The sequence below is a fragment of the Corvus kubaryi genome, unplaced genomic scaffold (genome assembly GCF_017639235.1).
Source record: "Corvus kubaryi isolate FWS band 111438036 unplaced genomic scaffold, C.kubaryi_AGA036_p1.0 37398, whole genome shotgun sequence".
In the NCBI taxonomy this organism is placed as follows: Eukaryota; Metazoa; Chordata; class Aves; order Passeriformes; family Corvidae; genus Corvus; species Corvus kubaryi.
This window is the reverse complement of record NW_024581137.1, coordinates 29,675,816-29,690,665: the sequence shown is the minus strand read 5'-3', so window position 1 is coordinate 29,690,665 and position 14,850 is coordinate 29,675,816. Positions and strand designations below refer to the sequence as shown.

At 39.7% G+C, this 14,850-nt stretch overlaps 1 protein-coding gene and 1 long non-coding RNA gene across 4 annotated transcripts in view; one reads left to right on the top strand and one right to left on the bottom strand.

Annotated features, from left to right (window-relative positions):
* The window catches only part of LRRC72 (leucine rich repeat containing 72), a 51,062-nt gene that overhangs the window by 20,309 nt on the left and 15,903 nt on the right, over window positions 1-14,850 (top strand). For 2 of the 3 annotated variants that reach the window (XM_042043922.1, XM_042043919.1), the window contains exons 2-4: window positions 8,735-8,796; window positions 10,999-11,078; window positions 13,881-13,954. In XM_042043922.1, coding sequence (XP_041899856.1) covers window positions 13,923-13,954 — 32 coding nt within the window. In that variant the 5' untranslated portion in view covers window positions 8,735-8,796; window positions 10,999-11,078; window positions 13,881-13,922. Of the gene's footprint in view, window positions 1-8,734; window positions 8,797-10,998; window positions 11,079-11,820; window positions 11,913-13,880; window positions 13,955-14,850 lie in introns of those variants that run through there. The other variant, XM_042043920.1, reaches the window with a different exon arrangement.
* On the bottom strand, window positions 1,481-11,493 carry LOC121671751. Its single transcript, XR_006018591.1, has 2 exons — window positions 7,404-11,493; window positions 1,481-5,865 (listed from the first exon to the last, which is right to left on the bottom strand). It is a non-coding gene; the product is annotated as an uncharacterized LOC121671751 (long non-coding RNA).

The window sequence follows — 14,850 nt, the reverse complement described above, 5'->3', positions numbered from 1 at the left end:
GTCTCTCCACATAAGGTAGCTGCTGAATTCCATATTCATTTAAGTTCCCCTTAGAACACATGTTTGATACAGAATGCCAAGACATTTTTTAATTTTTTTAGAGCTTCTCATCAACTTTGAGATTCAACTGCTATACTGGTTAAAAGAAAACTGAAACTTTTCATATTATCAATCTGATAGTCACTTTTCTAGTAAGACAGGTAACTTTTTCCTATTGTTTATGCAGAGAGGCCCAAAAATTACTTCTGGAGAATACACTTTGACTTTCCTCCTTATTAATTTCCAACAACTATTTTGTATGTAATGCTTTTCATTAACTTAAAAGCTAATATTTAAACAGTACCTAATTTTTGCTATTGCAGGCTATTTAGCTGTGCTTCAGCTAAATACTTACACTTTCCTCCAGTGTGCTATTTGCTTAGTCCTTTAGTGCATTTATCTATATCTACTGCTCTTTTAATTATGTTAGGCTCTCCTGGAATGTCTTTAAAGTGTTGCTCAAAGACTGAATCATGTATATTCGTTGCCTTCTCTGACACTCAGTATTTCTTCTGCTCTAGTAACTTCAACTGAATACTTTTCACTTTCATTTGAGGGGTGTTTTTTCCACCTCATCTGCTAGAAATTTAATTTTGCACTTGTAACAGGTATTATGTACAAGCACAGAAGCTTATGGCCACAGGTAGTTATCTTTTTTTCCTCCCAGGAGTAAAATACAAGCATTGTGCTTGCTGTTAGTGATTTATAGAACACAAAGGCCTCATTCATTCTCATTTCAAGGTCATCGCTGTGTGATCTTCTTTGAACAACTTGCAGATAAGCATCAAGAAGTCCTCATGAATAACAATGACTAAACTGTCAAGGCAGTAATAGTGTGATTGAAGAGAGCATCCTCTAAATGCAACATATAGTAAGGAATGTGGAGAAAACTTCCATGCCTTACAGTTGTGATAAAATGGCAAGTCCCATTTTTAATATAATGGTGAACTGGAATACTGATTGTAATCAAGTCTTAAACAAATGGGTTATTAGCCAAGAAGAGAGGGGGGTTGCATTTTGGATAAAGCAGAGGGATGTGCGGGAAGCTTGGAGAAAAGAGTGTCTTTCTCTGGCTCCTTTGTTCCTCTGTGGGAGGCCACTTTATAGCATTCAAGGAAATGCCCTGATGGTGCTGCTGAGCTTCATATGAGCACATTGACAGGATGCACAGTTTGGCACAATTGCCTATTTCTGATCTGAATTACAAATAGCAGTGGTGGCAAAGATCCAAACTGACCTATACTGGTGGAATAATTCAAGTAATTATTCAGGAAACTGTAGTGCAAACACATTTAGTTCTTTACTTTCCTGTGGGGTTCAAAATGCTGCAAAAATCTCATGGTATGCTACACAATCGTGAGTTCCATGCTGCACATGTAGATTAATAATGTGGTGAGGTATTTCATGAGACTGAGACAAGAAGAGACACACAACAAGGTTCTAAGGAGTGATAAACTGGGTTTATTTAATTCCTGGATAAGTTTCATAGAAGTAGGACACATGTGAAAATTGGATGGTAAAGATTCCCATGCCCAGATCAACTAGGAATGTCATGTATACTAATTAAGCAAACAGAAACAAGAAAATAGTTTCTATGTATTTTTGAGGTGCATACAATTCACAATAAGACAGGTTTCCAGTCTCAGTGCCAGATAAGCATAGTCAAAAAAGATAATTGATTGGTTTTATGCACCATTGCACAGTGTCTAAAGGCATTCATAATCTATGGTTGATTGCATTTTGAATATTGCCAAAATGAATACAATCCCCTCACTGTTGGACAAGATCACAATATTTGACAATTGAGAACTTTGAATAATACATGGTCCCATCACGTCTTTTCTATAAAATTAAGACTCTTTTATGTCTGAAATCAAAACCAGTCCAAATAGTTAGGATTTTGACAGCATTTTTCAATTAAAATTGCTTATTTGTATAAGTTGTGCCTTTGTCATATAAATATACATTCTCACAGTATGAACTTGGATACTATTCAACTTTCAGTTTTTCTTAAATGTTCTTATAGTAAGCTGTCTGCCCTCTCAAAATGAGGTATAAAGGGAGTTCTCAGTTTGTGAGACTGAGAGAACAAAACAATGTTCCCATTTTAAAATTCTGTCTCAAAAGTTAGTGTCAAGTGTGGAGACATATTTCAAGAAGAGTGACCACATTCACTTTGCCATAGCACAAGCTGGGGAAAGGGTATGTTCTCTCTCTGAAAAACATCCTGCTTCTCAGTCAAAATTTGGAATACAAAGCTATTTTATTCCAGGTATTTAAACATTTCTGAGGGAACATGGGAACAATCACTATAACCTGTGAGTGTCCCAGTCAAGCAAGAATGCTGAATTGCTTTTAACATACCAACTTTCAGGCACTTCAAATAATTATTCTCAGGTTCAAACTTCACTGCATGCATTCAAGTATTTCTAAAGTTTTAAAAATAATTTTATTAAAATATCCTTCAATCCACTTCCTTCCCCCTCTCCCCCCTCCCCCCCTTCTAATTGCAGAGAGCTCTGCTATTTGGGCATCAAGTTGAGAGTCAGTAGATCTTAATTTTGTTTTCATCACTACTATTTTGTGCTTTGAATTTTGCACTGATAAAAATAAATTCTTTAGTATAAAGCTTTGGGATTTATTGATGAAAATATTGATTCACAGAAACCAATGAGATTAATTTTGGTTGCTGGCTCCCAAAAAAAGCTCTAAGTTATCTAGATAGCCGGGAAGAAACTTGAGACCTAAAACCACACCAAAACCCTAAGTGGAGTAGGTTTGGAATAAGTTCACCATTGCAGTATATCCAGTGAACAAGCAGCTACATTTTGCTCATGGAAGTCTTGAACTGAAATTCCTGCCACAAGTCTGACAGAGGAGCAATCTGAGGTGCTCTATACACATTGGACTTGGGGCATAAATGACCTTCTTGGAAGAAAGTACCGACAGAAGGACTGATGGACCTGGCATGTTGTGCTGATGCTGGAGAGCCTCTGGGACAAGGGGAGTCCCTTTGGATACTGATGCCTCTGCCCAAAACTTACCTCTGAATGTTCTCCTCATTCTTTACAGGCAGAGGAAGAGGGAACTGGGGTGCTTTGGGCACCTAGCAGATGTCAGAGCTGCAAGTTGCATTTTCTGTTGGCTAGCTTAGCATACAATCTGCACAGCAAACTGATTTCAATTAATTCCCTTCTAGACAGCTAATTTTTCCAGCATGGCAAGTTCACTCAAAATTATGAATTTCTGTAAGTTAGAGGGTTTTCAGGAGTCAGGCACAGCAATACTAAGTTTTATAACTCATATGTTTCCCTTCTATATAAGTCTTCTGCTTGTGAGTATTGCGTAAAATTTTCAAAAGATTACATTTCATAATGGGATTATTAAGACAGGGACACTTATTTCTGGTATGTTTGATCTTATCTTTTATCTCTATTACTTAATTTTTTTCTTTCTTCTTGTCTACCATTTCTCCAATACCCTTGTGATACAAAACGGCATGGGCTATACAACATAAGTGATAATAGATTGCTGATGAAAATGCATTGCTGAGAGTCAGGGTATAATGAGAAGCTGCACAATTAGGAACTTTAAAGCCCAACAGTGAAGTTCTGAAGGCCACCAGAGCACTGAAGATAGAGGTGTCACACCATGGTGCTGTCAGGAAGGCTGCAAAAGCACTTGCCACGCTGGCTGTTCTGCGAGGGCCGTGAGGTCTGACTGCCTCGATGAGGTGGACAAGGATGCTTTGAGGTTATGGAACACCATTTTGGAATTTTACTGTGGAAAGTCTCAGGTGCCAGTTCCAAATATTAATTTATATCACTTTTCAAGTTCTGTGAGAATTCTGCAGAACTGCTTTCTACCTTTGTTGACACTGTTTCCAAAACATTAATTGGGACTCCTTTGGTTCTTTTAGGCAGTATGGGAGAAGATCAGAGAAAATTGTTCAGGATGTACTGTCTAATTTTAGCACACACATTGTATGCTAGAGTTGTTTATGTATGTGGTTAGGTTAGCACAGCAATAGAGAAGGGGGGAAAAAAAACCCAAACCAACAAAAAACCCCAAACCAGAAAGTCAGTTGCAATGAATGGCAGTTCAGCTTGTTCTTATTTGTGGTGGAATTTTTTGCTGGTAATTATTTTGGAAAAAACCCAGTCTTTAACTATAATCCCAAGTAGTCTGGAGTTAAATACTCAGCACTGCTTACTAGTGACCTAACATTAGCACTAAAAAGCCCAAGTGTTACTGGCAGTTATTAATGTTCTAATAGTATATGGTTTAGTCTGTTCTGAGAGTTAAGATGATACTGTATAGAAAGCTTGCAGATATATATCCAACTCAAATTCCCAACAATGCACTGACAGACACAGGTAATCTTGTAGAAAACTGTCACAGTGCAGACTTTGCAATATTTTATTCCTGCCCTTGTTAAAGAAAGTATTTTAAAAATGTGAAATGCTTTTTTTTCAAAGGAGCATTTTTGAAATCTGGAAGTTCTTCTATTACAATTCTCCTTTCCATTCTGAAGTTACATGTTTCCTGGATCTCTAGGGCTTTCTAAAAATGTTCAGTTTTAACAAAACAGTATATTTGGTTAGCTTTTTTAAGGTAAAAATCTTATCACCTTGAATGAGCTAAAGTAACAAAAGCCAGTGCTGTGTCTGTGTCTTTGTGTGTGTGTGTGTGACTAGAATTTTTTTTTTATTGCATGAGACATATACTTTTTCATGGAAAATTATTCCTAATCCTCAATCCACACAAAACAAGGAGCTCCCTTGTATCAATAACCTTTAACTAACAGCAAATCTTCTGTTCCCTCAAGGCAATCAGGTAGCTCTGACACTTGCAGCTACTGTAAACAGTCACCTAAGAAGAAATCAAACTAGAGGGAGCCTGGGGAAATATAAATACAGTAAATGGATTAAAAATACTTCAGCTGGTGCTTAGAGATTGCATAATCATGAAGTACTACATTTTCTAATAAAACAAACCACTAGAACTCACTAAAAGTTAGCCTGCCGTGGGGTTGGAGCAATTACCAGATACACTTAGAAGAGGAGGTGTAGTATGGATTAAAGCCATGTTCATACACCAAAATATTTGAAAGTAGAACAGTTGTCTAAGATGACAATTCCTTTTAAGGTCTGCTGGCATACTTTACAGAACACATCTCGCACATTTTTTAAAAAAACGTAGATCTTTCTGTAGAAGTGGAAATGGGCTCTAGCCATATGTGATTTTATAACTTGTGCTGGTCTTTTTAAAAAGAAATCACATTCATGCTGACAGACAAAAAGTAAAATTCTCAAAAGTACCAGTGTACTTAGAATTCCAATTGTCTAAATGTTCTTTATAATTCATGTTTTTTCAGCAATTCCTCTATGTTTAACAAATTTCTAAAGAGTGCATATTGGATTCAAATTGTGTTCTGCTACAAAGACTGTTACTTGCTCAAGTTCCTTACCACTTTTACAGAAATACTCTCAAGTATTTTTCTCCCCAGTACAGTTTTGTGAACTTGAACATGTATCTTTGTTAGTCATGGGCCTAAATAATGCCAATACATATCAGTATACATACCATACCCCTACATATCATTGAACAAAATCACTGTGAAAAATGAGAATATGGGCAAAAGAAAATTTTAATCTAAATTAATTAAACTGTTCCTCTGTGACAGGGAAATTATCACGCCTACTAGCTGTAGAAAAACCTCTGAATGAGTAACAATTATGTAGTTTGTGAAAATCTTGAAGTTCATGAAGCTGCTCTTCAAGCATCTCCTCCAGTGTTTCACCATTCAATGTTACCTGCTCCCTTCTTCTCCAACATGAAGTCAAGAAAGAAGAAACAAAATCAGAAACAGTTGTGAAACATAATTATGGTATTTTCATTCTGCTGCTAATTGACAAAAATATAACAAATTTATGAATGTGATTACATGAACGTAAGCGGAAAACAGTGGACTTGATCTAGAAGATCTGTTCCAAGTCTAGATCCTATTTTCTGTGCAGGACAGTACTGCAATGGTGACTTTTGCCATGTACAAAAATTTAAGAGACAACTGAGAATTAATCCATTAATTGCCTTTGATGCACTGCTATGGTTTCCAGATGTCATTTGACCCTAACTCTTTTACTAGGTTTAGCTAATTTTTAGTACCTTTAGCCTAGGTACAGTACTGAGTATATGCAAGAATTGTAGAATGAGAACAGTAGTAGTAACATAGTGTGTAAGTAATTCATTCACACAGTTTAGGTCAGTAGAGCTTTGAGAGACTAAACAACAGTTACAGGATCTCAAAATATCAAATCAGTGAGACAGATGAGTCAGAGTTTTTCCCAAGGCAGAAGGCGTGAAGAAACAATTTCAGTGCCAGGTAGCCAAGAGACATAATGTAACTCATATTTAGATTAAGATGCATGATCAGTATTATATAAATAAAGACTTTTTTAATAATTCGGATAATAATTACAGGAGTTCTGGTATTAAGATTGCACTCCTTTTCCCCTGAATGAATGTACATGCAAGTTCTTACATGGACAAATTCAAACTCTTCTTCAGACTTTAGTTTTATTTTGTATTGCATATAATCATTTCCATCTATTTAATATTACAGTATGAATTCAGCACAGGGCATGTATTTTCCATGTTAAATCTTCAGGGCATTAACTGACCAATTAAGTTATTACACTTCTTGTTATTGGGAATGCCTATGCTCTCTGAACACATTCTCTGAACCCTCCTGGCTCCACAGAGAGTGCTTAGGGGTCAGCAACGGACACAGACCCTTCAATACCCAAGGAAATTCATTTAGAACTGCTTTTGTGCATCTCTGTGTGGCACAGTCTTGCACCATATAAACACGGTCTCATTGCCAACATTTTAAGAAGACAGAATACTGGAAGTTTACATTGAAAATTACATTGGCAGAGGTCACTATTAAATATTATTTGAAAATTAAAAGTTAAGGGCTTTTTTTCCATACCTGCAGGTTACAAAACAGCTCACTGACAAAGAATTCTCTGAACTAACAGGGGCACTGCTATCAGTCATCAGTAAGAAGAGTATTGACTTCTCCTTGTAGAGAGCTTTGCAGAGATTCTTCTAGAAAACAGTTATTTCTTAAAGGTGAAGGTAGTCAACTTTGTTAGGAAGCAATATTTAAAGTTTTAAATGTGCATAATATGTTCTTATGAAAAACACCAATGTTAGTATATATATATATTTTAGAATAGCTATAAACCATTTTGGAAGTGCACATACAACATTTTGAAAGATTAGGATGAAATTTCTGAGACTAGAGTAACAGGATCATTTGCCATAAGGATGTTGTTTACAGAATGTTGTTTACATACCCATAAAAGAGCTGCAACAGACAGTAATTTCTTTTCTGGCTGTTGATCAGACTTGGAAGCCAAACTGCAGGAACATTCCAGCATGCAAAATGGCCAGGGAACAAAGTTAAGAGGGTATGTTGAAATGAAAGATACATCCAAATTGTGCTGATAGAAAAATAAGACAGAGTATTAATAAATATGTTGGACCTCCTCTCCAGCAGACCTGTCACATTAGTGGTGGTGGTCTTTATTCTCCAGGGTAGTATTCAGTTATCAAGTCAGAGTGAAGCTGGATTCAAACGAGGTGGTTGATCCACACGATGCAGTCTGCTGGGACAATTTCGCCATAGGTTGCATCTGGACTGTTTTATCTTCTTTCCTTATTGTGTATAATATATTAATTTATATTACACATAATACTAGAAAAATTAAATAATGTTTTTCAGGCAGCAGCCTAACCATTCCAGTTAATCACTACCTTCAAACTGAAAACAGTCTGAACTGCTTAGATATAGGCTCAAGTTTTTATTATTTATTGGAAAAAAAAAACCCTCCCAAAATTCTGCTCCTGAACCTGCTAAAGGGTCACTGGGATGTCATTGGTGCCATCAGCAAGATTAATAGCATGAGTGAGAGAAGTGATTCAAATTCCTGAATGCTTTAGACAGTGCTGAGTATTTGAAACATCTGCACAGGGCTTGCAGCTACTGGACCTACGAGAGAACTGTACTTCTCTGGAGCAATAGCTGGAATGCAGGTGGGATATCCCACTGATCTTTCCTCAGGCTTCTGGCTTTCACCAGATAAACACTGATAACATATTTCCGGTTGCAAGAAGAAAAAAAGGAAATATGCATTTATCTACAATATTTTGCATTTCACTTTCCAGGTGAAATGTACTTAATAACCTCGAAAACAAGTTAATTGTACTAATTTTTATGTATCATTAGTATAAAACAGGCAATTTAAAATTTGTCCCAGATAATACTTTTGTTCTTTGATGGATGTTCTGTAAGCAGCAGAACTGCACAAAGATGTGAGATGGAAAATAATTCTGCAGTTAGATCTACTTTCTTGGGGGGTTGGACTAGATGACCTCCAGAAATCCCTTCCAACATAAATTAGTTGAGTCTATAACATGTTTTTAAAAGTACCCTTGTGGAAAAGCCTTTGATGAGAAGTATTTAATCATAGAAGATAGTAAAGAACTGTGCGGTCACCATACTGATATGGTGTATATAATATCAATTTCTCAAAAAAAAGGGGGATGAGTGCCATCTTACTGCTTTGTTTTTCACTGTTACATATTTTTTCTTTTTACACTGAATAAATGTGCTCTAAAAATGCAGGTCTTCTCAGGGAGAGGCATTGAAACACTCAACATTAAATTGAGGTCAATAAGCCTACAAAGGTGAGAATAATATGCAAGTAAGTTTAAGCTGTCGGTATGAAAATAGATCATACTTAAAATATTTGGGACATTGCATTAAAAAAAGATTACTTATATAATATATTAGAAAATGCAGACCTTCAAAATGATAATTTTAGAAATTATAGGGGACTTGAAAACCAGAAATTGACTAAAAACCCTGAAAAATAAAGAACAGTTCTACTATCATAGGCAAAGAATAACTGAATTCTGAAGATTATATAAACTTTGGTGATTAAAAATATCACATACTAGGCATTGGTTTTAGTATATTTCATCTTTCCAATGGCTTTCCATTCAGCCATTGAACAACAGGTTAAGTTACAAAGAGCTATTGTTCTATTGGTTTTTCAATAAAGCCCTGTCAAAATCACTGGGAAGTAAAAAGTAGCAGAATGATTTAGCACATCAAGTCCAAGTGTCAGTTGCTAGACTGTGATAAAACTTTTCCACAGAAGAGTTTTTCTCAGAGAGGGTGAAGAATGTGGGCAACTGAACAAGAGAGCATCCAACAGAGACAGATTACATTTTAAATCAGGTTTAATCTGAATTTTATTGTCCCTAGCAAATCCATGTTTCTATATGTGGTCTCTAAAGTAATACAATGATAATCTCCTATACCCTTGGTATGTGGCTGAAGCATGGACATACCAGGAGGCCTCTGAAGTAGGGAAGAAAAGATGTCACTTCCCAAGGCATCTGTAGCCTGATGATCTACAAAATTAGTAACCTCCTGTTCTGCCCTATCACCTTTGTCAGTAAAAGCAGGTCTGTCTGTGCTTTCCCCTATTTCTATGTTCTGTTATCACACACTATAAGGTCATGTCTTGTTGCAACTGCTTATCCATGCATAACCACATTAAGCATTTTTACTACATAAATATGACAAGTTTTTGAAAAAATATGTGTAGCAAGTCAGTCATTATTCTGAGTAAACCAAAGGACAAATGATCATTCATTCACTTATGGACAGCAATCCAGGAATAGTAACAAATAGGTGATAGGCTATGTATTTTGGAAAAAACCCAATATGAACCCAGTGTAAAATATGGTGACAGTTCAGTCTGAATAAAAAAATACTCATTTTCTGCCCAAGTTTCTTTAAACTTAGTGGGATGTTAAGAGTCAACTTGCAAATGCATAAAAAAATAGATATTAACTTTGCTGAATTTTAGACAGTCTCTATTTAGTCATCCAGATTAAGTCTGTAGCTACCAGTTGTTGATAGATACAAGCACCTCAAAACCCCAAAACATATCAAAAAAACCCCTCATCCCACATACATCACACCTCTGCGAGGAAATACAACAAAATACCCTCCAGAGGCTCGCTCTCTCTCTCTCACTCTTTTCCCGTACTTTGTTACTGGATTTTCCTATCCTATCATGTTAATTAGACTAGTTGATAAGTCACTTTTATTATTAAAGGTGACTTTAATAACCACCTTGCCTTTCATAATTCTAAACTGGTAGCTCTATCTTCTTGATTGAAAACACTGAACTTGAATATAGAATGAAAAATGTACAGATCTCTGTACCAGTTTCTTCTCCATTACAGTTCATCTTTTCATGATTTTAAATACCCTAGAGATATTTTTAGAAGTTAAATAAGGGATTAAAGGAATGTCTCTTGTCAGTTTCATACCTTTAAGATGTCTAGTTTTCTTATTTGAGGTTTCTATTTGTTTAAAAGCTACCTAGCTGAAATGGAAGCCACCCACATAATTTTTTCCAAGAAAATTAGATATTTGCAATATAATACTTTGTAGTGTAGCTCCATTCCTCCATCATACACACTACATCTAGCTTCAGTGGTCTGAACAAGCAAAGGCATGCACATAATTAATTCCATGAGGGACAGCTTATTCATATATTTGCACACACAACTCTTGTTCTTTGTATATCAGTTACACATAATTTACAACGACTATTTCTGCTAACTTGAGTACTCTGCATAAATTAAATTCTAAATAAAGCTCCAAGTTTTCAGACGTATTTTTGTTGTAGCTTGATCAAACATTTTCTATTGTTCTACTTGCACATGAGTGCGTGCACACACACACACTGGAAATGGCTTTTTCTATTCTTTAGCTTGTGCTACGCAGTAAAATGGTTATAAAAATAGCAACATGGCAACAGTTGCTTGCACATGTGGATGTCATAAACATTTTGTGTTCCTTTACAGCCCAACTCAATCCAAGGCACTGTCGCAGCAGTGGGCCCACTCCAGGAGCCGGCACGGGAGAGGGGCTCTCAGGCACCAAGGTGATTTGCAAGTTGCAAGGGAGTAATACATACGGTGTGAATTAGCTGTAAATTAAACGCACAAGTGTTTTCTTTATAAATGACATATATTTCAGAGGAATTTCTTCTCAGAAAGGGTGATTAGACATTGGAATGGACTGCCTAGGGGAAGTGGTGGAGTCTCAGTCTCTGAAGGTTTTTAAGGAAAGACAGGGTGCGGCACTTAGTGCCGTGGTCTAGTGGGCATGGTGAGTTTTGGTCATACATTGGACTCAGTGATCTCAGAAATCTCTTCCAACCTAATTAATTCGGTGATTCTGTGATACACATACGTGGACATAGGATCTGTGCTTAAAAATAAAGAAACCATAGGAATATAGTTTTTTTAAAAAAAGCAAGCAAGCACACTTCTTCTGTGTTGAGAACGAATATGATCCAGGAGACATCCCAGAGACATCAGAGGTCTCTCCCAGCTCCCCTTAGCCATTGCCCACCGGGGTCTCCTGCTGACCCACCCAGCACCCCTCCCCGAGTCCTGGCTCCCAGTGTGGGCACCCCTCGCTCGCCATCAAACTCCGTCCCCAGCATGAAGCCCTGTCTCGATTCACACCCAGGCTGGGGCTCCCATTTCAGTGTTACTCCATTTCTACTGCACCCAGGTCTGGGACCCTCAGTTCAGGAAGGACATTGAGGTGCTGGAGCATGTCCGCAGAAGGGCAAGTGTGATGGCGAAGGGTCTGGAGCCCAAGTCCTGTAATGAGTGGCTGAGGGAGCGGCGGGTGTTTAGCCTGGAGTAAAGGAGGCTCAGGGGTGACCTTACTGCTCCCTACACTGCCTGACAGGAGGGCGTACCAGGTGAGTCTCTTCTCCCACGCAACCAGCAACAGCACCAGAGGACATAGTCTCAAGCTGTGCCACAGGAAGAAATAGTTTCTTCACAAAAAGGGTGTTTAGACGTTGGAATGGCCTGCCCGGGGAAGCGGTGGAGTCACTGCCCCTGGAAATGTTTAAGGAAACACTAGATGTGGCACTCAGTGGCATGGTCTAGTTGAGGTGGCGGTGATCAGTCATAGGTTGGACTTGACGATCTCAGAGGTATTTTCCCAAACTGATTCCCTGATTCTAGAGGCACGCTGGAGGTCCTGGCCCAACAGCCCGGCCCGCGCCTCGCGACCGTCCCCCGCGGCCGCCCACAGCGGGTCTCTAAGATGGCGGCGGCCGCCACCGCCGGCGGGCAGGTGAGCGCGCGGGCCTCGCCCCCCGGCCCGCCCCCGCCGCGCCGCTCCCCGCTCGGAGCGGCGGCACCCCCCGCCGGGGCTCCTCGTACCCGTACGGCCCCAGCGCCCTCGGCCTCGCCCTCTCGCTGTGCTGTGCTGTGCTGTGCTAGGGAGGGCTCGGCAGCGCCACCGCACCCCGAGGCGCGGCGCGCTCCGTCCTCCCGCGGCGGCGGAAGGCGCTCGGCTCCCCCACACGGCCCCGGGGCGGCAGCGAGCGGCTTGGATCCTCCGAGAGAGCCGGGGCAGCCTTTCCTAGGCAGCGGCTGAGCACACGTGGGCCCCGCTGGGGCCGCGCGGTGCGGCGGCGGAGAGCCGGGGCTGACAGGGAAGGGGGGCTCCAGGGTGGGGAGAGCATGAGATCCCGCATAATGGAGGGTGCGAAATACAAGTATTTGAGCACAGCCTTCCTGAGTGTGGAACGCGACACCCGGGATTGGTGCTCTCTGCAGTAGGTGTGTGCTCCCCGTTGTCACATCCGCACTCCCCATTGGTGTGTCCCGCAGTGCCGGAGCCTTACAGCGGCACGCTTGGGGTGTCTCACAGCTGCTTTTCTCCAGAGACCACTTGGTGTTCCATGGGCGGATTTTGCACGCGTAGAAAGACAACTATGGCCGTTTGTCCCAAATCTTTCCCCTACAGCTGCACTTGACAGCTGGCCATACCGAGTTCTGGGCAAATGGCAGCGTCCCACAGCCGCTGTGTGGAACAAGCAGCCCTGTGAGTGCCTGGCTGCCTCTGGTCAGAGTGACACAGGTCCCACACATTTGCAAGTTATTTTGTGTATGTTTAGTACACCCAGAACACGCTGGAGTGGTTGTGCAGCCAATACAGGCCACTCTTGACATGCCTGTCCGTGCTTCCAAGCCATTTTGTACGTGTAAAGTTGTATCAATTTTGTGTTTTAAACAATAGTGATCATAATGATAGCTCATCTGTTAAACCCATTTTTTCTGACACACATTTTAGTTTTTATCAGCCACTAGTAAGAGAGATCCATAATTCTTATGTTGGTGGATTTTGTTGGTCTTGCAAGTTATGACACATCACTAATATACTCTGAAAATAAAAATTGTTTGCATTTTTCAATGTTAAATGTACAAGCAGAGTTTTCTAGATGCGTAGCTTTAAAATGTCATGTGCACAGTTTTAAAGTAAAACTGCATAAAATAAAGTTGCAACTGTAATGCAAAGTAAGCAGTTGCCTTGTTCATCACGAGTACTGGGTTAGCTGACCTGAGTGAGAAGCCCATTGTCCAGTTAATGTACATTAATTTCTCATTTCATGTCTACCAACCATGATTCTCCACAGGAAAAAAAAATAGTGTAAGTGTAGCCTAATCACTGGAGTATTTTTGTCAATATTAAATAGAGACTGGCATTTTTTACCTCTTTATCTCTCTTAGACTATGCTAACAGTTTGCAAGGTGCTGTGATACATATATTAATTTTGGTGTGCACATTAAACTCTAAGTTCACCTATGTTACAATGTAATGAATCCATAGTGGTGTAGTACATTATACTGACAAACGTCCTGTATACTGTCAGGCAATAGAAAACCAGCTGAAGATCTGTGGCTATAAGAGCAACATGGATGTCGTAGCACTGTATCTGGCTAGACAGTAAGTAAAATGTTTCTTGTTTTGACTTTTACTAAAGTTGAGCACACAGTAAATAGTAACCTTTCATAGTGCTTTCTGTATCAGGACCTCTCTGAACATTATGTATATGTGAAATGCTAGTAAATCATAGTCTTACGTAGTCCATACACGTTGTGAATGAAGAAATGGTGAGGATACACCGACACATAGCAGAACTGTGCTCACAGCTAACAGCCTCATCCTTAGATACACAGTCTGTCTCCAGCAACCCAGAGTTGCTTGAGGGTCTGTGAGTTCACAGAGTTGTACATGAATTTCTGCCATGGGGAGCAGAGGAGTGAGCCTTGATGGGCCGATCTCTGCCTGTTCTAACAGGCTTGTAAGGCTGGGTGGAAGGAGTATCAAGAAGGCAAACAAAAAAACACAGGACCTGCCCAGTCTAAGAACTGCCAAATTTCTGACCTCCCTGAAGAAATCTGTTACTGCAATGGCAAAACTCAGTGGTACCACCTTTGAAATGACCTGCATCTCTACTGCTAAGAACTGAAGGGAGGGCAGGGCAACGTGAAGTGAATATAAGCACAAGAACGGTTATTTTGGGCTGATGAGAGAGCTGATCTCCTCTGAGAGTTTTATGAAACAGCTTGAGATGTGGGGCAGATGAGGAGAAGAAGATGTGCTAAGTGAAGGAAGGCAAAGCTTTCATGAACCTGTGGGTGATCTAGGTTGATAGAGGTGTATGCTGTAGTATGAACATGCTGAGAGGCTGCCATAGAGGGATGGATACATGACAGGACATACTTCAAAGTTTTGGGAAAGCGTGCTTTGAATTTCTGGCCAGGGCACAATTCCAAGTGTTGCATACCTGTCTGCAGCCTCACAACTGCATCCACTGCTCACATGGTTGATAGCATACA